At 46.0% G+C, this 24,222-nt stretch overlaps 1 protein-coding gene across 1 annotated transcript; it reads left to right on the top strand.

Moving 5' to 3' along the window:
* The first annotated feature begins 980 nt into the window (after positions 1-980).
* Positions 981-15,523, top strand: LOC149330557 (venom protease-like). The gene is made up of 7 exons (XM_089559445.1): positions 981-990; positions 4,380-4,450; positions 4,903-5,000; positions 6,307-6,448; positions 7,682-7,796; positions 9,782-9,921; positions 15,317-15,523. The coding sequence occupies exons 1-7, from the start codon at positions 981-983 to the stop codon at positions 15,521-15,523; spliced, it is 783 nt and encodes a 260-aa protein (XP_089415571.1).
* The last annotated feature ends 8,699 nt before the right edge of the window (positions 15,524-24,222 follow it).

The following is a 24,222-nucleotide window of genomic DNA, read 5'->3' as shown; positions in this document are numbered from 1 at the left end:
ACCGGCTGAATTGTTTTTAAGAAGACAGTTACGAACCAGATTTTCCTTGTTGAGACCAAAACTGTCCAGTGCAATGACAGAGAAAAGCGAAAGGGTGAAACAGGCTGCAGATAAGCGAAGAGCGAAGCCGCGATTCTTTGCGACTGGTGACCGGGTGCTAGTGCGCTCTGTGCGTGGTGATTCGGTGAACTGGCGTCCTGGCAAAATTGTGCGTGTAAAGTCTCCCACTACGTATTTGGTTGTCATTGGAAACAAAGTGCGTTTTGTGCATGCTGATCATTTGCGACATTCCGTTCTTGATGATGAAAAAACAACTGCAAATGAAATATGCCTGCCACACGCTCAGGAGGTCGCCTTTCCCGATTGCTCCTTCTTAATGAAATGGGTTCATTTTCAGATGGCAACCGGCCCAGTGGGCTGGGTGCCACCTGAGGCTGAAAATGAACCCATTTCATTAAGAAGGAGCAATCGGGAAAGGCGACCTCCTGAGCGTGTGGCAGGCATATTTCATTTGCAGTTGTTTTTTCATCATCAAGAACGGAATGTCGCAAATGATCAGCATGCACAAAACGCACTTTGTTTCCAATGACAACCAAATACGTAGTGGGAGACTTTACACGCACAATTTTGCCAGGACGCCAGTTCACCGAATCACCCGAATCACCAGTTCACCCGTTGGGGCTATGACCGTTTTTGATCTAGTAGGGGAGGAGGTGTTGTGTCGGTATCTGGGGCGCGACACGTGCGTGTACCGCTGTGTGATAAGATATATCTGTCTGTTCTGCGCATGTGCCGGGCTGCTGAGTATATGTATATATGCGTGTCATGTGCTGTACTCGGGGGGAGTTTTCTTTCGAGCTGCCAGTATGCAGCACTGTGAATAAAGCCGTGTCGTCAAGCCTACGCCTGCTTACTGGGAATGCAATACTGACCATCACCGGTCCTTCCTTCTGGGAGCCAAGAGCCAAGCATTTGCCCAGATGAAGACATGTATGCTAATGGAAACGTTGGTTTGCGGACTCTGTCTCCCGCTGACCATTGTTCTCAAGAATCCCACCGTCACATCCTCTTTCGATCGAGCATGTTTTATTTTTAGTGACATAAGCGGAACACCGTCCTGCGCTAACTATTAATAGTTCGTAGAGTGCGTCTTTTGCTAAAAGAGAAAAACGTTTGCGCTGCAGACTGCTGTCTATTGTTTTACAGCGCCAATAACAATACTAGTGCATCAGAGACGACGTCTGCATCACTCAAGCCCTGGGCCTACTACGGCGCAATTGTAGTTTCATACAAGGAGGCGATGCACGACAAAGCAGCACTCTATGACACCTGTGACACCGCGCACCGCGCTTTTTTTCCTGACAATCATACCAAAGCATGCTAAAAATAAAATCACACCGAATCGCTGTGGCCGCTTTGACGGCTTCGGCATTTTCTCTTGCGTATTTGGTGTGAAGCGCTTGTGCTAGACGTTCCTGAGACGTCACCGCCTTGACATACCGTAAGGTTGCCCTTCTAATTTACATGTGCAATTAATGATGCTGTACTTGAGCATAAACGCTCTGCAGTGCCGGTATATTTATCTCTTCTTCATTAGTTGAAATAGTGTCTTATCAACATATCAGCAGACGTTTTTTTGTTATTTTTATTACATGTTTCATTTCATGCTCACTGACCTCCACACATGGCGAGAAATTCGAGATATTGCTTTTCATCGTAATGGGACCCACGGTCATGTTCACTGCCCTAAACTGTTAGCATCTTCAATCAGATTTGACGTTATAAAAATTGCTGGGATAAGTCAGCTGCAACTCGTACATAACGGGGCTTATAATGTGAATTGGGCACGTTGCTGCTGTGCGGAGCAAGTAATTGCGCTAACCTGTTCCAAAATCTACGTCCTTTGAGCTTTCCCTGTATTATCGACCGCAAGCGTGCCCAACCCCCTTACAAAAGTTTTCAGGCCGTCTGTTGGCGTTTGTCTGCAAAGCCTATATAGATTGTCGATAGACAAATCTTATACGCAGTCTAAAATATAACGATTGATAGCCTTCTCTAGACATATCACAAACTGCCCGCAGTAGATAGATATATAGCCTCCAAATTTTAGTGCAATTACGACTCCAAAATTTGTTCATGCTTTTAATGCATTGAAATCTTTCAGCTTTCTGCACGTGTGCTCTTGTCCCCGTTTCGCACTACCGTTATATGCCCTTGAAAGCACTATGTGCGCTCTAATAACACTGGCGATTCGCTGCCGAGTTAAATAGTGGTGTTTAGCGTAATGCAGCACAATATTACGACAAGTGGCTAAGTTACGACGCGCAGGAAAGCACACAAACAGTAAGCCCGCATAGATTTATCGCCCACATTGTGTCGGCCTTTCACGAGGGCTGGGTGACAAAAATTGAGAAAAGCATAAAACAGAAATCTTAATATTGTCAAATGAATGTTAAAGCAGGTCTTTTTACGATTATAACGAGTTCTCTTTACGCTGGATTAAAGTCAAGTTATATGTCAAAACATTAATAGATGAATTCAAGCAATAATATACCGTTTCAGCGTATGAAGGACAATTTCCACTCCCTTGCCAACTTATAACACACAAAAAAAGGTGTACCGGCATCTTAGGTGTTTCTTGCAAGGCCTAAAACAAAGCCACAGGTGAAATCGCCTATGTTATCGCCACTTGTGTGTGAATCATGAAGGATTACGAGGGTCCTTCTTCCGCAGACACTGACAAATTAGGGTCGAAAGGTGACCTCAAAGACCGACCAATCTCTGGGTGCAAACTAGGCAGTCATATCTACCACATAATATTGTTCTTCATAGAATAAATCATGTATGTGCTTTGTCATAGATCCATGTTGAAGTTTAGCCAGCATTCAACGCTTCCGTCAGTGCTTAGCGGGCACATTTACATTGTGGCTACAAAAGTTTGTCCCTGAGCGCAGGTGTCTGCGTTGGCGCACTTGACCTTTGCCCTTGTGCGTCATGGTTAACGTCCTCGGAGTGAGCCTCCTGCTAGCTGCCTGCCACTTGGTAGGTACAACACACCTTTCGTGACACTCCACGCACTCTAACTGACCTGTCACACAAATAGACAAGCGTAAAACAAAGTGTTCTATCAACTAACACAAAGAAACGCTAATGTACACAAATAGCACTTGAATTGAGTTGAGGTGCTGTAAGCTACCGGTGGGGTTAGCCTTGCGGTTTCTGTCGGCAATTGCTCACCGTACTAACGCTCGGGTCAACAAGCAGTTCATATAACCACAGCATTCTGCACGGAATAGTGAGAAGTGTGCTTAAATAATTTAACAAATAAGCAAATAAATAAAAGAACAGAAGCCTGTTGGCCCGAATGAAGACAAAACAAGCTCAAATTGAAGTTGATTGCACACAGCTCTATTGCTTTCAAAAGGAAAATGACAATTATAGCATTGGACAGGTACGGTTACATGCAGTCATATAGTTGTTCTATAGACCGTGCATAATATGTAAAGTCCCTGTTGCAACCCCAGTCTAGGATTATGTTCTGGTGGGGCTGAGCAGTCGCAAAAAGGGAAAAGTATAATTCACGAAAAAAAAAATCGTTTTCAAACATTGCTCAGAGTTCAATTTAAGTCTGCGACCATTACAGCCTTTTTGCGCTTGCTTCGTGCAGTCTTTCTTTTCTCGCCTAACATTAAATTTTGATTCGCTTGTCAGAATTCTTACCATTTTTTTTTTCAAACTGGAGCATAACAGTTATGTTCAAAACGACACTTCAATGATTCAGTGCAGGGCGTTTAGCAAGCAAGGCAGCAATACTAAATAAATCCAGGAAGTGAACTTCATGTAGTTGGATCTTTACGGCACTCCATTTGTATTGCAGCCTGCCTCCTTCAAGGGATTATACCAAGCACTACCTTTCTTGCATTTCATCAAACATTAAAGAAGTTTGCGAATTTTTGATGCCACATCTTCTATGGTGCACGGCTTTACAGTTGTTAGACCTACGTTTACGATGATGTCTATTTTTTTTTTTCAGCTTTATGCTCAGAAACTTCAGCTAAATGAAAAAGGCAAGTATGGCAAGGCAACTTCGTCGCAAGAAGCTGGAAAATGCACCCTCTTAAAAAATTATCTTTGTAAATCTTTTACAGTAATTCTTGTTCGAGGAAGGCATCTGAAAGGCCCTCGATTTTACTCGCTTTAAAGAGAGTGGACACAAATGAAGGCATCATTGAGGACTGCGTAGTAGACTGCATAGTAAAGCGTCCACGACTTGCGAAGGACAGTGTTGAACACGACGGGGCGGGGCGGGGGAGGGGGGGGGGGGGGTAATTGTACTTGATGTAATCCTGCTGATAATGATGATGGTGCTTACATTCTAGGTTGCGGCCATACTATCGGGCATTACATCGTGAACGGGACGCTCGCCAAGAAGAACCAGTATCCCTGGATGGTGAGATCAACCTTCTTCAAGTTAATTTTAGATGCCGTGCGGATCAGCTCCTGTATCTCCAACCAAAAATTTAACTTTCAATTACATCTCACAATTTTATTTCCCTCGGAGCTGAAGGTTCCGCATGCTACTCTCTCGGCATCCAGAAGTGCCCGCACATTGATCCCTATAAATTGCTGCCATTAGAAGCGGTCCTTAATGCCGTTCGGGGCTTGCTTTGAAAAGCAATATTAACACCTGCGTATTCTACGCTACAAGTGAAGCCACACTCCACAAATGATGCAAAGCATTTCGTCCCATGAAAGTAACTCTGTTCAACTGCAGCACAAAAAGAGTCTTCACTGAAACACCTGGTATAACAGAAAGGGTTCTGTGAAGTTGTGTACTCTGCTACTCTCCTTTCCACAAAGTGCGCATGGTGCCTGAATTGGCGATGTTTTTGTTTCCTGCAGGTGTTCTTGAGGGTCTACTTTCCCACATTCGACTCTAGATGCGGAGGAAGCATCATAACCAGGCGCCACGTCCTTACTGCCGGCCACTGCACAATATGGTGAGGTTAATAAGGTTTCGAGGTCATTCAGTGAGCTCAATAAGGCCCACATAGTCATTTCATTATGGTTGGGTGACTCAGGCAGTTTTGAAAAACACTGAGATCACCGATGACGAAATATAACTTAGACGGATGTAACACTAACCCCCAACTCCGCTTTATAAAAATCGAAGCGTTCTCGGAGCCACTGTATTCTATGATATACAGTATAGCGTCTAAAGAATAGAGTGTTGTCCAGATGAGCACATCAAATGAGGAAAAAATTTCTAATAAATATGTTGCTGCTTCGAAAAAGAAAAAAACTTCAAGACTAGGAAGGGAAATAGTAAACTGGGACGATCTCTCTGTGCACCTGATTGGTTACAATACGAGACATCAGATTATGTAGAATGGCCATCGTAATTTCTGTCTCCACTAATGAGCATGGGTTTAGGTTAAAGCGGCCGAGGCAGCGTTAGTGTCTGGGCAAAAACAGGACAGGGCAACACTAGTGAACACAAAAAAAGACTTTGAGATCGGTGCGGAAACTCGCATTGGAGCAATGCGAAAGCAAAACGTCCACATACCATATCGACGTCCGCGGCTGTTCTGACGTCGATGTCCTATATCGACGTTCATGGCTATTTTGACATCGACGAAGTGTAATTTTTGCGTCTAGTTAATTAACTAATTACAACTCATGAACCAAATTTTTCCCAACCTCAGTGCACAATAATGTCCTCTGTCATGCATTCCCGTTTCCCATTTTTTTTAACTGAATTTAATATTGTGATCGTTTTGGTGCTCTTTCTTCATTTAATTAATTCCCTGTTGACCATGTTCACTGATGACTTGATAGTAGTGTATGTATATGCCCCAAACCTTAGTGTACTTTTTGTTGTGTTACGTCATTGAGCCTTTCATTTTTGCTGTTGTGTTTTTGTTGCTTATTATTAATTTGTCGCCTTTGTACTTTTTTTTCTTAATATTTGTACTTACCTATTTTCTGTATGCTCACCCTGCGAAAATCCCTTCCTGGGATTGCAGTATTAATAAATAAAATCAATCTTTTGCGCATTTATCTTCATTGGACGGCACAGTCGTGCGGAGAAGTTCTGATGACGCGGCATAGTTATCTAATTCTTTCGCATTAATAAGGCTAAAATAGCGCAGCTGCACGGTGACGGCGGAAGAAGAGACGAGATAAAGAGCTTGCCCATACGTCTGCGTTGTAGTGAACAGTCATCTGTAGGCGCCAGAAGCACGTGTACCACAGTCGTGACCTGACTGTATTTCTTTCCGCATGCTCCTTTACCAATCTTGCCAGGATGGAGAAGGAAGTTGTCAAAATAGACGCCATCTACGGGGAAACAGACTTCAACCGGGGCACAAAGCTCAAGGTAGTGAAGGTACGACGCCATTCCGAGTACAGTGCAAGCCCTTTGCTCAACGACATTGCAATCTTGCTGGTATGTGCAGTTTTTTAATATGAAAGCTTGGCCTTGTAAAGCAGGACCAATAGAACGTTTAATAGCTACAGTATGTGACCTCACACTGCGTACCCTCTAAAGGTTTAAGGTCTTCGTCATTCTCCCAAGCAGCACTGGTAATCGGGCCAATATTGGTAATGGATAGTTTCACTCTGGCCCTTTGCAGCACCGGCCTTTTCCAATACGTTTCCAATATTGGTCCCTTTACCTATGCTTCTGGGGCTGCGTGCATTGAGTATGAGTCAAGATTTGAAGTTCTTTATATCTTTGTACAGGGTTGCGCCCAAAGCAATGAGAAACATTTTTTTACATATCATTGCATAGCATTAGTGAAAGTGTTCGCGGTGTCTTTCTATTTTTCGGACTTTTTCAGTTTTCCACATAGTCCCGATTTCACTGCAGACATTTTCCCCACCAGTCGGGAAGCTTGAAAATACCCCTTCGGTACAACTCTATTATAGCCTTATAGAGGAAGAGACGCAACGCTGCATGGTTCACCTTTGATGTCTCGAATCATTGGCCTTGCTTTTGATTGAAATATTCGAATAAGTGGAAGACGGAAGGAGCCAGATCAGAGCTGTAAGGCGAATGAAAAATTTTCAGCCCCACTATAGGATGCGGTGTCTCCATGCTCCGCCAAACTCCCATTCTTGTGAGCTCCGAGACACGTACGAAAACTGTTGATCATTACTTTCAGTAGTAGTAATGATCAACTTTGTACTGGTAATTGGTGATTGTGCATCACTGGTATTCTGCTGCTATAAGAAATACAAGACTACACTGCAGTTTTGCCGGAATATGAACAATGGCTATCGCTAAGAATCCCCCACGGGTAAAATATAGTTTTAATTTTGTGAAGTCCTTTCAGTAAACAACAATTATATCGGTGTGCAGTTGGAGTGCACAGGATTCGAGTGCTAATACCAGTCAGTGTACAATAAGCCACTACTACAGTGAGGCAACCTTTATCGGCTCTGCTTTTTAGCGGCTTAGTGCGGATGCTCAAGAACATATTGCGATTTTGTAGCACAAGCAGTAACAAAAAGATCTCAAATAACTACCCGTCAAAAATGCGGGAAAGCTGCCAGCAGTCTTTATGTTTGAGTTCTCTCGTCCGCCGTGAAAAAAATCGCTTTTCTCTTAACATATTTTCTTGACAGTTAAGCTCGTCGGGAACTTCGTCCTCAAAGTGTCCGCTTTTTTTTTCTGCAGGTGGATAAACCATTTCACTACGCATACAACGCGAAGCCCATATGTGTTCCCCTGGCACCAATAGATTTCTTCAACAAGGATGCAATCGTTGCTGGATGGGGATTCGTCTCCGAAAGTGCGGTTTAGTATGCCCATAATACCTTTGATTTCGCTTGGTTGGTTTAGATTTGATTTGATTGATATATTCCGTCGGGATGCATACTGGAAAGTGTTATTTTTAGCCAGTCCATCAGTACTAAACTGGTGACTCTGGTGCGCATTCCACCGCAATCATCATCAGGCTACGCCTACTTCAAGAAAAACTCCTCTTCCATATCCCTCCAATTAACTTTTCCCTGTGCAAGCCACGGCCATCTTATCCCTTCGAACTTCTTAATCCCATTCGTTCCCGTAACTTAAGCCCCGCCTCCCCTGCTCTGCTTGCCTTCTCTTGGAATCCAGTATGTTACCCTTAATTACCATCGGTTATCTTGACTTCACATTACATGCCCTGCCCAAGTCCATTTCTTCTCAATTTCGTCCGGGAAGTCATTAAACCCCGTCACACCTATCATCACACCTATCAAACGTCACACCTATCATTTTCATTTCCATACCTGGCTGTCTTGACCCGAAATTTAGTTGAACCCTTTTCGTTTGCGGGCACGTTTTTTCCCCATAGGTAAGTACCGCTAAGATAGAGCTGTTATATCGTTTTCTTTTGAGCGGTATTGGCAAAGTATAATTCGTTATCTGAGATGCACCTGCAAAATGCGCTTTACTCCACTCTTATTATTCCCGTGGTACGGATCTGCGGTCACTACCTGCCTCAAGTAGACGTGTTCCCTCACCACTTCCATCGCATCGCTACCAATTGTAAACTTGGTTCTTGTAAACCAGCACTATGGCTCGAAGCCAGACAAGGAAGGGACAAAACACAGCGCTCTCGCCCCCCCAGTTCATGTTGTACAATCGTAAACTGCTGCTCCTTTTCGTAACTGTTGAATATTACTTCTGTTTTTCTGCAAATTAAATTTTAGAACCACCGTTCTGCTTTGCCTGTCCAATTCATTAATCATAATAAGGGAGTAATTACTCATTGACGTCCACCCGAGCGCAGCCATACGGCCACAAATCATGCTTTGCAATTGAATCCCTGAGTGACTTAGCAACTGGCCAATGAAATCCACCAGTAAAAAAGCTACGTGCGCAGACCATTAAAGATTTCACTCGGAAGAAAATTCAATTTTCAAGTTGCATTGCACCGCATAGTTGCAATATTTATGCAATTCAGAACAGTTCAGCTGATCAGCTCTCTGAGATAAAGCGTTTCCAAACGCTCAAATTTCTTTTGGGGTACTTCCAAATGAAACCGCTCAAGTATCTCAAGCAACGCTGAGAAATCTTAGGCGAAAAACTCCACACTGACGTCAATAGCAACGTTACTAGTCAAGAGAACAATGGACAAAACTGCCGATTTCGTCCAGCTAACTAGCGCACCTTAAGAGTCATTCTTCTGACATAACGTTTGTTGCGAAGAATGACAATGAAGTTCAAGCACGTTCAAGACAGCTACGCTCTTTCTTTCGCAGACAGAGCCAGAGCCAAAATTCAGGGGTGGTGTTAAGCAGGCATTTCAGGTTCTCTGTATCTTATGCGGTACCATCAAAAGTGGCGACCGGCGTTACCTGTCTTAAAATTCTCTTAGTCGACGAGGCGTGTGACGTCATGATACGACCTGACATGGCGCTGGAAGTTAGCCAGTGGCAGAAGGCAGGTATGCTGATCACGTGACATGTCCTAGCGCAGTGCGGTGCTCGACGTCAGTTGACAGGTGTGCTTGGTTGTGCGCAGACATGCCTAGGCCACTACACCTATCACTTTCAAATGGAGGCAGAATCAACGCCGAGTGCGTCTACCGTAGAGGAAAATCCCCGTAATCGGAGAGTGCGGCCACGGAAGCGTGTCGTTGAAGGTGCAGTACCGGCGGTTACTCAGGCTCAGCAGCTACGACTGAGGAGGAGAAGCAGGCGAAACGGACTTCAAGCTTTAATGCTGTCGAATTCTAAACGCGTTGTGCAATTAAGTGTCCCCTAATTTTTCTTTATTTTCGCTTCGCAGACGGCCCGCCTGCAGACCACCTCATGTACACGGTCGTCAGGATCCTGCCGAATGACATCTGTGCAGAAACTTACAAGTATCTCAGCTACAGGAAGGATATAAACTACTGCGCTTATGCCAACGCAACTGACGCCTGCCAGGTAAGGGTCGTCTGTAAACAGGGAAGTTTTGTGGGGTGCTGCACAGGGCAACAATGCTTTTTAGATCTGCGAACTTGTCTTAACGCTACAGAGAGAGAGAAGTCTTAATACGCGTCCCAAGTGCGAGTCGCTAGATGCGCTTAGACTGGTGTCAGGGTCAGCATGACAGTTGGGCGGTGTGGGTGACAAAGATCAACAGGAGAGCGGCAGGGTGCGGCAGGGTGCGGCAGGGTGCGGCAGGGTGCAACAGGGTGCAGCAGTCAGGGTGCTACAGGGTGTTCAGCGGCGTGTTACCAAGCGTTGAATGAAATGGGCGAGAGTGCTGCGCTGTGTCCCAAAAACGTCGACCGAATATGGGATCACCAAGTTGAAAATGTGACCTCATATCACGCTACAGTTAACCTGAAGTTGGTGTTAAACGCTGTTAGTGGGGTGTTTGGGGTTTGGCAGACACGCTACACGGAGATATGAGATGTGCTTCTGACGAAACCGTGTGCAGTTTCTTTTTGCAGAATTTACATGTGCGAAGGAGCGGCCGCTGCTTAACTTCGGGATTCTTAAAGAAAGACCGAGAACCACTTCATTCACTTTTTGTTGTTAGTGACCCTCAAAGCAAGATTTCGCCCATATTTAGCACACTAGATTTAGCACACTATTTCAGGAGCAGTGTATGCTGTCGAAGCCCTGGAGTGAATTGACATCACTGAAACTGCGACTGGAAGTGTATGGTGGCGTCACTTGGCTTCAGAGATCCCCGAGAAAAAGACTGCCGTATTGTCGTTGCAGTTCGGCTGTGAAAATGGTCGCTGGTAGTGGCACCTATACTTCTTGTTTCTTTTTTTGTAGTGTTTCTCTTCGTTATAAACTGTACGTGTTCAGTGAAAGTTGCGTTTTTGTGATTACAACGCTGTTACCATTATAGTCGAACTTTTATTTGTCCCTGGTGTCCTTTTCAAAAAGAGGCCGGAGTTCATGCTTATTTAGCTCCCCGTAAGCCCCAAGAACAGGCGCTATAGCTCTGAGCTTCGTTATCTTCTCACACTGGAAAAACTCGCCAAAATGTCCGAAATCCGTGCTATCTTAGCCGAGAAACACAACATAAATGTCTGCATCAAAACACATTTTCTGTAATGTTTTCGACCAAAAGTTTGTAGTAACAACAGAAATTTTTGCCCTTACAACAGAGGACTGCTACGGAACTGCAGGTTTGGTTTTATAGTTTTAGGGTGGTTTAACCTACCAAAGCAAGTGAGGCTATGAGGGGCGCCGTAGTGAAGGGCTCCGGAAATTTCGACCACCTGGGGTTCTCTAATGTTCACTAACATCGCACAGTACACGGGCCTCTAGAATTTCGCGTGCACCGAAATTCGACCGCCGCGGCCGGGGTCGAAGCCGAGTCTTTCGGGTTAGCAGCCGAGCGCCATAACCCCTGAGCCACCGCGGCGGCTTCGCAGAACGATAGACTATAGAAATATACTACAGAATAACTAGAGTACTAAAGAGAAATACCTAAAAACAACAGCACAGTCTGTCGTTACAACACTACAAAATGTTTTGTCGTGCATCTGAAAGGTTCTGTCGTTTCTTCTTTCGACTAGGATTCCACTTTAGCAAGGCAGAAACTCGTGCCTGCATGCCACTGCGCATGCGCGTAGCAGGAACTCGCCTGGTCCTCTATACGTGTTAGCCAGGATCCCAAGCAGCAGAGGTAATATTGGGAACCCCCAATATTGGGAACGCATTGGCAGACGCCGGTCCTACAAAGCACCAGAGTGAAACCATCTATTTTCACAAAATTGCTGGTGATTTAGCTGCGGTTAAACCTAGTGAGACGCGATAGCTTCACATGTTAAGCTTGGTAAATCTCTTTATTTAAAATAATCCCCTGTGCTCCTTGGTTTCTGTGGCTGTTGGCTTCTCTCATATTTATAACGAGCCCCTCGTCCCCTTCCCTTGTTTGCTTAATTGCTTAGCGAGGGCCTCGGTTCTGGCAGCCTTGACGCCATAGGAAGCATAAGAGGGTTCTCACACAGCTTCCACCCTCGCCGTTCGATGGCGTTCTATGTCACACCAGCGGTAATTCAGGACGTTCTACGTCCGCCGCTTACGAACGTGGGTGGCGCTGATGAACACTCTCAAGGTTAGGTTATTTGTAAACATAAATACCCCCGAAAGCAGAAGATTTGACAGCCGTCGCCGTAGCTCAGAGGTAGAGCACCGGACGCGTAATTCGGAGGTCGTGGGTTCGGATCCCACCGGCGGCATGTGGTTGTTTTTTCTTCTGCTTTTCTAATCAGTTACCTTTAAGCGATAACATATTCATTAATATTCTAAATTGATCAACACCACAAAATAAAATAAATGAATTTAAAAAAAAAATAATCCCCTGTGCCCCTTGGTTTCTGTGGCTGTTGGCTTCTCTCATGTTTATTCAACATAATTCATACTGTCGTTATAACTTCGCAGCTCGAGGAGCGGCTGCCGTGGGCTGTTCGTCGTCTTCCATTGCGCTGCATATGGTCTGGGGGGCGGCTGCGCGCTCCTCCTTATATTAACAAGTTATGACGTCATCAGTCACATGGATCACGTCGCGTCACGCATGCGATGCCGTCACATATTAAATGACCACCCTCTTTTGAACATGACCTTGGCTGCCGTGGGGCAGCACACCATAGTAACACCATAAGCTCTACATAGTTTGACCTCTGGCTCGCTTCAAGGTCAAAATTGAAAGCGCGGCGACCTTGGCTTTACGTGGCGTAGTGAAGCTATCGCTTCAATATTGGGCCGATTACCTGCATATGGCCTGGGGGAGCTACTCGCGTTTCCTTTATTACAAGTTATGACGTCACCGGTCAAGTGAATCACGTCATGTCACGCGTGCGATGCTGTCACATATTAAATGACCACCCTCTTTTGAACATGACCTCGGCTGCCGTGGGGCAGCACACCATAGTAACACCATAAGCTCTACATAGTTTGACCTCTGGCTCGCTTCAAGGTCAAAATTGAAAGCGCGGCGACCTTGGCTTTACGTGGCATAGTGAAGCTATCGCTTCAATATTGGGCCGATTACCTGCATATGGCCTGGGGGAGCTATCGCTTTTCCTTTATTACAAGTTATGACGTCACCGGTCAAGTGAATCACGTCATGTCACGCGTGCGATGCTGTCACATATTAAATGACCACCCTCTTTTGAACATGACCTCGGCTGCCGTGGGGTAGCACACCATAGTAACACCATAAGCTCTACATAGTTTGACCTCTGGCTCGCTTCAAGGTCAAAATTGAAAGCGCGGCGACCTTGGCTTTACGTGGCATAGTGAAGCTATCGCTTCAATATTGGGCCGATTACCTGCATATGGCCTGGGGGAGCTATCGCTTTTCCTTTATTACAAGTTATGACGTCACCGGTCAAGTGAATCACGTCATGTCACGCGTGCGATGCTGTCACATATTAAATGACCACCCTCTTTTGAACATGACCTCGGCTGCCGTGGGGTAGCACACCATAGTAACACCATAAGCTCTACATAGTTTGACCTCTGGCTCGCTTCAAGGTCAAAATTGAAAGCGCGGCGACCTTGGCTTTACGTGGCATAGTGAAGCTATCGCTTCAATATTGGGCCGATTACCTGCATATGGCCTGGGGGAGCTATCGCTTTTCCTTTATTACAAGTTATGACGTCACCGGTCAAGTGAATCACGTCATGTCACGCGTGCGATGCTGTCACATATTAAATGACCACCCTCTTTTGAACATGACCTCGGCTGCCGTGGGGCAGCACACCATAGTAACACCATAAGCTCTACATAGTTTGACCTCTGGCTCGCTTCAAGGTCAAAATTGAAAGCGCGGCGACCTTGGCTTTACGTGGCATAGTGAAGCTATCGCTTCAATATTGGGCCGATTACCTGCATATGGCCTGGGGGAGCTATCGATTTTCCTTTATTACAAGTTATGACGTCACCGGTCAAGTGAATCACGTCATGTCACGCGTGCGATGCTGTCACATATTAAATGACCACCCTCTTTTGAACATGACCTCGGCTGCCGTGGGGTAGCACACCATAGTAACACCATAAGCTCTACATAGTTTGACCTCTGGCTCGCTTCAAGGTCAAAATTGAAAGCGCGGCGACCTTGGCTTTACGTGGCATAGTGAAGCTATCGCTTCAATATTGGGCCGATTACCTGCATATGGCCTGGGGGAGCTATCGCTTTTCCTTTATTACAAGTTATGACGTCACCGGTCAAGTGAATCACGTCATGTCACGCGTGCGATGCTGTCACATATTAAATGACCACCCTCTTTTGAACATGACCTCGGCTGCCGTGGGGTAGCACACCATAGTAACACCATAAGCTCTACATAGTTTGACCTCTGGCTCGCTTCAAGGTCAAAATTGAAAGCGCGGCGACCTTGGCTTTACGTGGCATAGTGAAGCTATCGCTTCAATATTGGGCCGATTACCTGCATATGGCCTGGGGGAGCTATCGCTTTTCCTTTATTACAAGTTATGACGTCACCGGTCAAGTGAATCACGTCATGTCACGCGTGCGATGCTGTCACATATTAAATGACCACCCTCTTTTGAACATGACCTCGGCTGCCGTGGGGTAGCACACCATAGTAACACCATAAGCTCTACATAGTTTGACCTCTGGCTCGCTTCAAGGTCAAAATTGAAAGCGCGGCGACCTTGGCTTTACGTGGCATAGTGAAGCTATCGCTTCAATATTGGGCCGATTACCTGCATATGGCCTGGGGGAGCTATCGCTTTTCCTTTATTACAAGTTATGACGTCACCGGTCAAGTGAATCACGTCATGTCACGCGTGCGATGCTGTCACATATTAAATGACCACCCTCTTTTGAACATGACCTCGGCTGCCGTGGGGCAGCACACCATAGTAACACCATAAGCTCTACATAGTTTGACCTCTGGCTCGCTTCAAGGTCAAAATTGAAAGCGCGGCGACCTTGGCTTTACGTGGCATAGTGAAGCTATCGCTTCAATATTGGGCCGATTACCTGCATATGGCCTGGGGGAGCTATCGCTTTTCCTTTATTACAAGTTATGACGTCACCGGTCAAGTGAATCACGTCATGTCACGCGTGCGATGCTGTCACATATCAAATGACCACCCTTTTTTGAACATGACCTTGGCTGCCGTGGGGCAGCACACCATAGTAACACCATAAGCTCTACATAGTTTGACCTCTGGCTCGCTTCAAGGTCAAAATTGAAAGCGCGGCGACCTTGGCTTTACGTGGCGTAGTGAAGCTATCGCTCCAATATTAGGCCGATCACCTGTGCTCCTTGGGCGATGGCTCCGCTACGCTAAAGCTCTGTACCATCTTCGCTGCAACGTTTAATTACATTCTTCCAGGGTGACTCCGGTGGTCCGCTCTTCGTCAAAGGCCAAGAAGGTGAATACATCCAAGCCGGCATCGTCTCGCACGGCATAGGCTGTGCCGGGGAACCAGGCGTATACGCACGAGTGGACGCCTACGCCGAGTGGCTTGAGGCCTCCGTACGCTCTGATGAAGGCTACAGGGACCTGGATGCGGAAGATACAAAACAACCGCTGATGTAGCGCGTTTTCCAATGCCTGTGTATGTTCCTGTGTATTCTTCCTTTCATGCCCGTTTGTTCGCGCTGTTTTTTGCATAATGTATCACCAACTCGCCCGCTTAGCTATCCTGTTGAATTCCAATGCCCTTCTTTTCCTAAATCCGTGTCGTATTATGTCCCTATGCACCGAAGTTTAAAGTAGTAAAGTTAAAAGTGTAAAATTGAAGCAGTGTTTGATGCATTTTTGAGGGTAAAAAAATTCAGAACACCAAAACCTCAAAAGGCCACAAAAACAAACTGCATGGTTTAAAGTTTTAAAGCGTTCTTTTCTGAATCCCAAAAAGCACTGTCTTGTGCGATGTTCTTGCTTGCCATACAATAAATAAAGCTTTATGAATAGTAGTTTGTGTGTCCAGCAGTTTAATGTCGTCCAGTAACGGCAAGGACAGCGAAGAATTGAGGAAGAAAAAAGTGTTTCATCGCGAAACTTTTTTTATGCAGTCTCGAAACAACAAATTGTAGTAAGCTATGTGCTAGCCCAGTGTAACGTGATATGTGATTCGTTTGTTTTGTGGCCAGTTTTGCATTTAGTCACATATTCTGGGTTCGTTACTATGAATCTTTTTATAAAATGCATAAACGCAGAGCCTTGATCTTTTTTGTAGCTTTTTAGACTCGTTCACCGTACTTTGAAAAGTCGAAAAGTAATTATTTCAGTATTAGGCCACCGCCAGCGTAATGCAGCTGCCAATTCGGCAGCAGGCCCAGCATAAGCCAGTGAAGCCAGCAAAAGAAAGAACAAACAAGGCAATAGAGAAAGTAACCATTGCTTTATGCGCCTGCTCTTGTAGTGTTGTGTCACGCCCTGAAATGAAAAACGCAGAAAAGCAAGTGTTTTTGTTCTTTTTCGCTGTAAATAAACTGTCACAAGCGTTAGACCTAAATTTCATTGAATTTGTATATAACTGACCGACGGAAGAATTAGCGAAACCCACTCACACTTCTGCTTATAAACTAGCACGTAATGAAAGCAGCGTTCGAAACTTTTCAAATATCACACCATGTTCTGTAATGATGACAGGTTGTCAGATTTTCTGGTTGTATAGCAGTCCAGCAAATTGCGGGGAAAAACACAACTTTTAAGCGCTTCGTTTCGTAGGTCGCTAGTGTCAAGTTGTCGGGGTTTTTCTTTATCTGTCTCGGCGCAGGTGCATGGTTTTTACCGCCGGAGGACTAAATGAAAAAGATGGCAGTGTACTTAGCCGGCGTTGAAGACCTAATGCACTCCAGCAGACCTGGTATCTTCAGATAAGCGACGCTAATAAGCTTGGCAGAAGTTCTAGAGCGACAGCTCCAGTCCTCGGGGTACAGCTTCCAGTTTCGATAAGGATGAGACAACGACCTTCAATGCCTCGCAAGGTACAACTGAACTTAACTTTGTGGTGATACGGCCCAAGCTATGGTAGTATGACTATGACTATTGGGTACCTCACCTTGACCCTTGACATTTGATATCAGACAGTGGTCACCACATCGACAATGACCTTCAAACCCTCACAAGGTCAAACCGAACTTAACTGCGTGGTGGTATGGCCCAAGCTATGGTAGTATGACCACGTGATCATATTACCAAGGCCATTTGGTACCTGACCTTGACCTTTGACCTTGACCTTTAATTTGAGACAGTGGAGACCATGCTTAAGAGAGCTTTCGCTCATACAATTAGGCTCAAGCCGCGTTGAACCTCAGCCATTTTTTGTCCGTAGTGCAGGGCGTTTGCATGAACTCAGAACTGTCAGTTCCAGCCTGCGTGAGGTGTACCTGCCGCCGTGTACAAAATGCCTACGGTGTTCTGCTGACGTGCGCCGAATTGGTCGGTTCAGTTCTCGGCCGCCGCAACCGCATTTCAAAAGACAAGAAATGCAAAACTACCTAAACACTGAGAGTTCAACACGGGCTTTAAAAAAAATAAGCGTCCAAATTATTTCAGAAGGCTTCACTAAATAGCATACAAGGTGCAGCTTGCTAACGTAATCATCCATACATTTTAGTTTTTAAGCATAAAATGCTTTTAGTTCCCATTGTCGGCAGTGTGGTGACGTCAAGCTGAGACCGAGAGCCAACATCCGGGCACTGAATTCCACATATCCAGGAGCTGAAACGAGAGCATCCGAGCACCGTACGAGATTTAAAGAGACTCATACATGATCTGTTAGAGGCTTTGAGAGAGGGCCGCTTAGTGCAAGAGGGGAGCTCCAGGGCGAGAAGGGCTTTGGGAGGAAAAACTGCTTCCACGCCGTCCCCAAGGATGGCGCCGCGGTCCCACACTCATGCATGTAAAAGACTGGCCGCTGGGCCTTCAGCTCACGACGTCTCCCCCTTTGGCAGGCAGATGTATACACGCTCGCGGAGTATTCGAACGCGCTGCATATGCATATTTGTCAGGCCTGCGTCTCGTCGTGTCCGCGTGCGCTTCTGCATCGTCCTGCATTTTAATGCCTCCACCGTCACAGCTGCTTAAGCCGAGCAATGGAGCCTGATGAAAAGAGAGGTAGGAAGCGTCTTGCGGAAATAGATCGCTTTGCGAGTGATACGCCACAGCAGAAGACTGCTCGCCCCTGCCGACAGCGCCATGATTATGCGGCCGCTCCCGGCCACGGTTCGCGGCTGCCTACCTAAGCCCGCACTATTGCCGGCGATCGCTTCGACGCAACAAGAAGAGTGTGGTGTTGTGTGGTGTGGTGTGGCGTGGCGTGGCGTGGCCTGGTGTGGTGTGGCGTGGTGTGGTGTGGTGTGGTTTGGTGTGGTGTGGTGTGGTGCGGTGCGGTGTGGTGTGGTGCGGTGCGGTGTGGTGTGGTGTGGTGTGGTGTGGTGTGGTGTGGTGTGGTGTGGTGTGGTGTGGTGTGGTGTGGTGTGGTGTGGTGTGGTGTGGTGTGGTGTGGTGAACACTAGACCCATTTAAAGATTTTGACTAGTACCATCTACAACCTTTCCGTAAACATTTCATGCTTACTCTACTCTTGGTTACGGGAGAGGCAGTTTTTCAACTCAAGCGCCTTGACAGCACATACTGTATATGAAACCTTGTGCGGAGTAGAAAGCCAACCACGCTTTAAAGCCTCTCGCAAAAGCGCTGGTCATACTAAGCACCACAATAAAACCATCTATTTCCAATATTGGGCCGATTACCTGTGCTGCTTGGGACATAGCCACAGCCCCAGAAGCACCAATGCGGACTCAGTAACATTTCCGCTGCTCCAGAAATGCTGCTACGGTTCCAAGTTTCATCGTCACAAGCAGCAGCAGTAGCAGCACCAGTCGAGTTATGTCTGCTGCCTACTTCCAATCAGTCCTGCATGGCTTCAGCCTCCGTCCCCTTACTGTAGAATATTTTTTTTATATTGCCTCCCCTCTCGACACTCACTCTCCTACGGCACGTTTTAAACCCCTTAGAATGTATTCTAATAGGTCAACGGTTATCTCTCCTCTGCATTACGTGTCTCGCCCAATTAGATTTCCTGCTATTTCCACTCCGGATAATTACCTCAGTGTTCCTATTTTGCAAAATCCCAAATCCACAACCAACGTGCGCGGCCAGACAGAAATTCCTTGATGAAAAAAATTTTGAAATAGCATTAATTTTCAACATTTCCGCAATTTCTAGTTACAAACAGGCCAGAGGCGGGCCATAGTGGCGAGGCCAAAAGTTCACGACTGCTTCTGCAGCTCCGTGCGTGGGACCAAGTCACGAACGTCGGAGCGGCAGCGTTTGTGGACGAGCGATAAAGCAGTCTCACGGATCTCGGGCAACCCATGAAACGTGCACGGCGCCGTTCCAGCCGTAACTACCCAAGCGCAACGGTACGCGTCACGAAACATGAGGGTCCGCCCTCCAGGCACACACACACAAACGCACTGTCCCAAGAAAAAAGAAAAAAATGCCACTATCCACGGAATAACGAAACTTTCGCTTCTCCTGCCCCTCGTAATGCCATCTTTGTGGAAACACGGCTTTCACGGTTAACGTCAAGCCCCCGAAACACGCCATCCAGATGTCAAGAAGCCAGGCGCTGCAGACTGGAAGGGGCATAGGCCGGCAAGAGTTCTTACGCCGGCTCGCAAAGCCGACGCAAATTGAATCTAGAGGTGTGGCGGTATTCCTAATTAGCGCGATCAGACAGCAAGCGTCCAAAGAAAGCCGGGTGAGAACACAGACTTTCCCGGAAGCCTCAGATGATGGCTTCCGCTGTTAAATATGTTTCAGCTACAAGAAGGCCCAAAAAAGAGACAGTCCTTGATGTGGCACACTACCCGCCTCGACAACAAAAGCGCGCCCTTAGCTTGTTAGTCTAGTTTCGTTAACTACACAGCGGTTTGCTTTTTATAACGACATATGAACTTATTAAAAACTGACGCGAGATGAAAGCAAGTTTTGACCGATAAAAGTGCTGCTGTGACGGTCGAAACAGAAGTTTCAATACATTCCGATGCAAGTCTTTGCTTACTCGTGTATCAGCACGGATATAACAACTAACTCTTGCCTTTAATTCGCACTGACATGAGGAGGACACGGACAACTGCCCCGGCTAATTAGCCCCGCCCGCTTCCGCCTTGCACGAACTCTACCCTGCTCGTTTTGTGTGATTACAAGCCTGAAGAGTGGCAGGAGAACTTAGTACGCCCGGAGGCCCCTGCGCGCAGCATGTCTTCTAAGAGGGGCCTCAGCACAGTCTCGCACTTTGACCAACTTCCTCTGCTGAGTCGGTGCAGACTAGAAGTCGTGCGGTGAGTAAGAACTTATTCACTGCATTGCCGAATAAGGGCCCATAGGCTTCACCCTGTAGCAGAAGTCCTTGCGTGAAGATAGGTTGGTTAGGTTTTACTAGCAAAAGGTGCTTTGTGGGCTACGAGGTACGCCGTACTGGAGGGCTGCTAATTAACCTCTACCGCCTGCGCGCCTTTAATGTGCACTGAAATCTGAGCATAGGTACCTTCTCTTTTACTGCTACCTCCATTTAAATGCGGCCGCGACTATCGGGGTCGAACACACGGACTCGGGCTCAACAGCCGAGCATTACAGCTTCTAAGCCTCCGCGGAAGGCCATTGTCCAAAAATGATAAGAAAGGTTCGGCGCGGAGTTGTCAGACCGCTTTCGAGTTGGGTCCACAAAGAACGACAACATAATGGGGACCGTTCACTGCTATCAGCAGTCCTGCAAGATCTAATGCAACCACCGTAACGACCTTCCCTTCCTCTAAAAAGCTGTCCAAAAAGCCTTTCCACTCATCAAGGTGAGAACAATTCTCTGCGTTCCATGAGTCTCTTCATTTTCGGAAACTCCTTTTCCTCCACCAATTTCGGTAGGGTGCCCCTCTTTGCCGGGTTCTCTAACCGATGAAAGTCCTAACGCCCTCGGCATGCCTCAGTTCTTCCTAACTATTTCAGAGTCAGATATGGCCTAGCCAAATTAACAAGGTACATCCACGGCGTCTACATTGCTGTTCTAACAAATAGACTGAGTTTAGTACATAGAGGTTCTGAGGTCATGGCATTAATAGATCGTCCGTTTCTTGAGGTACAAACAAGTGAGAAGCTCTCGTCTGGAGTGGGCTACCAGGGGAACATCTCCAGTGATCACTGAGGTGCGCCTCCCCCCTCCTACCGCCGGAGCTCACCTTCTGGGCGTCTACTGGACGTTATTATGTTTAGAAGACAGTTGAGTTAAGCAGAACAGCAGTCCGCGTCAACTGTTTCTTGATGGTTTGTTTTGCACATGAACTGTCTTAACATATTCTCGAACAACAGGTTGAAAACCACCTACAGAGCGTTCCGCTTTGTCAAACGTTAATGAAGCGTAACGACGGTGAATACTTCATTCAAAAAAGTACAGGACGATCAGACATCTGACGCGACAACCTACGAAATCAGTAGGGTTTACCCTCGATTATTACTTTAGTGATTTTAGTCTAATGAATGTCATTGCCCTAAGCCGAGGATTTTCAATCTCGACAGAATTTTTATGCAGGATGAATATGGGTGGAGGTGGTTGAAGGCAAAGGTGGGTGGGTGGGTGGGTGGGTGGGTGGGTGGGTGGGTGGGTGGGTGGGTGGGTGGGTGGGTGGGTGGGTGGGTGGGTGGGTGGAAGCATCTTAGCTAGGGTATGTGGGGTAAAGAAGTGGCTGGTGGGTGCTATTTCTGCAGGTCAGCTGGCTTTGCTATCGCATCTCCTAATTCCATTTCTCGTCACTTTTCCGTTAGGCTGCTCCATGGACCTTTAATTGGTGGAGGGGTAGGATGGCTGTAGGTGGTTTGGTGGTGGAGGTTAAAGGTTAGAGGTGGGCGAGGGTGGGTATGGGAACGTGGATCGAGGGTGGCGGTGTGTTGGTGGGCAACCCACTAACTAGGGGTGTGGGGTGGGGAGGTCTGGTGAGTGGAACTTCTGGATGGTCCTCGCTTGGGCTGGAGGATTAACTCCAACACCTGTCAGATTCACGGGGTGGTACAGTAGTCCTGCTGTCGCAGTAAAAAAAAAAGGTATGAAAAAAGTAACTTTCCTCGCTCCCAAGAAACTTCGCTACAGCAGTTCTATGCTTCTTATGCTATTTTATCAAGAAATAGAACAAAAAGAGGCACCTGGCAATTGTTAAAAGGAGCAAAGCTAAAGCTAAACATCGACCGAATATCGTCATACTACGACGTATCACAAATAAAGCTTCTATGGCACTCTGAGCAGGAACGCCGTGCATCGTGCTTCGTTTTCGTCCAGTACTGACTGCTCAGAAAGCGGTGATACAGAAGTACGGAATTGGCAGGCCAACAAGAAACCACCCGTTCGCAAATAGGCTTTCGCTGTCTTAAGATTCGAGCCATTCGGCAGCTTAGCGCAGGGAGTTTGGCCGCATAAAAAACGATGTCGGAAAGCGCATTTCTCTGCCAGTTTTGCGCAGTGACGCATAAAATGACTCTTTTACTGTTACTTACTCAGATTTTTATTGAGTCTCAGTTGCTTTGTTTCTTCCTAGATAGTAAAGCGTCTTAAAGTTACTTTACACAAATGACAAGGTATACGGAGTCCAACTTCAGGCAATTATATCTACTGTCAAATCTCAGCGATGAATAGTTTGATGCTTTGAAAACGGCATCACAGAACATCAACACAAGGCGCTGTGAAACAATTTTACATACCATCTTTCTTAAGTTTCGTTAAACGGGGCTAATTTTCTGCAGAATGAGCAGACTGGTTTATCTCCACGCTTTTACATTTAATGTGAGCAAAAAGGAGGGGCGAGGGGTCAGTAAACCTCTATATATATAGCGTTATTAACGACTGCAAGGTCCAGGTCATTTGAGAATGACGCCAACTTTCAGGAGCATGTGAGTTCTGTACATTCTTACTGTCTCTGACCAGTTAAGGCTAAACTTACTGAAAATATATTCTGCAGTTTATTTATTTATTTATTTATTTACTTATTTATTTATTTATTAACAGGTACTGCAAGCCTTATTATCACGCCTCAGGCAGGAGTGGACAATACAAATCAACAAATTCAAAATCAGCAAAATAAGCAACAAGATACAGGACTGTGAATGATAAATCAGAACAAAAACAAAAACAAAAGATACTATTTACAACATGAATGTCATTTTAATGGGGGGGGGGGGGGGGGCACATGTCAATTAAGATTTATGCGCAAGTGCTGAGAGGAATGACGAAACCGTTGTGCAGTCGACCGTGTCGGCGGATAACGCATTGCAGTCGCAAGTAGTGCGCGGATAAAAAGAATTTTTAAATTCGTTATCCTGCACGGAAAATCTAATCTAGGACTTTTTTTGGTGTGATACGAGCGCGCAGAGCGGCGGTTAGCTGGCAGAATGTATCAACTTTTGTCTATTCCCAACTGGTTAATACAGAGCAAATAGGAAAATTTAATCCTATCCCGGTAACGTCTGAATGCGATACTTTCAAGTTCTGCAGCTTCTAGAATTCATGATGGGGACGTGCGCCAGCTGTATGAGTTAAAGATGAACCTAGCTGATTTTCTTTGAACTTCCTCAAGTTTGGTAATATTAGATTGTGTATGTGGATCCCAGACAATTGCGGCATACTCTAGTACGGGTCGGATTAATGTTTTGTAGGATAATATTTTAATTTCAGGTGAAGCGTTCTCTAATGTACGCCTTAAAAAGCCAAGTTTCTTCATAGCTTTATTGTAGGTGCGTGTCACATGTTCATTCCACCTAAGATCTGAAGAAATTATTACTCACAAGTATTTGTTGCTGAAACGACGGATAAGCATTGGTTGTTAAACACAGGTTCTTCACAGGATATCAGATCTTTATAAACAGGGGTTGTTCATTAAATGCTTAGTGAATTCAGCACAGTGCCAGCGCAGGTACGTTGTTATGATGATGAGTATAGGATATCATGCTGGCCTCGACGAAAACTGCATCTGAACACGACGAACAATACAAAACCCTCTCACCTGGACATTTTAATCCCCCTGAAAGCACTCCTTTTTTATCAAAAGTAATCCCGGCCTAGCTTTTGCTGTCAGGTGAAGACCAAGGGCCGGTAATTGTACGCAAACCACCAAGCTATTCTTCTTATGATAATCAAAACTTACCAAAGGGACCAAAATCATTCGTGTCACATGCCTAATTTGACTCTCGAACATTTTAACATTCTTAAAATTTTCTACATGAAAGTGGTGTAGCAACTA

This window comes from Amblyomma mixtum, chromosome 9 (assembly GCF_055824585.1).
Source record: "Amblyomma mixtum isolate Tamu chromosome 9, ASM5582458v1, whole genome shotgun sequence".
In the NCBI taxonomy this organism is placed as follows: domain Eukaryota; kingdom Metazoa; phylum Arthropoda; class Arachnida; order Ixodida; family Ixodidae; genus Amblyomma; species Amblyomma mixtum.
The sequence above is the reverse complement of the archived record's forward strand: the minus strand, read 5'-3'. Positions and strand labels throughout refer to the sequence as shown.

Bases quoted from the DNA above. Each gene is read 5' to 3' on its own strand.
- LOC149330557 (XM_089559445.1), top strand. The intron at 6,449-7,681 runs GTATGTGCAGTT...TTTTTTCTGCAG, and splicing joins ACGACATTGCAATCTTGCTG to GTGGATAAACCATTTCACTA. The intron at 7,797-9,781 runs GTGCGGTTTAGT...TTCGCTTCGCAG, and splicing joins ATGGGGATTCGTCTCCGAAA to ACGGCCCGCCTGCAGACCAC.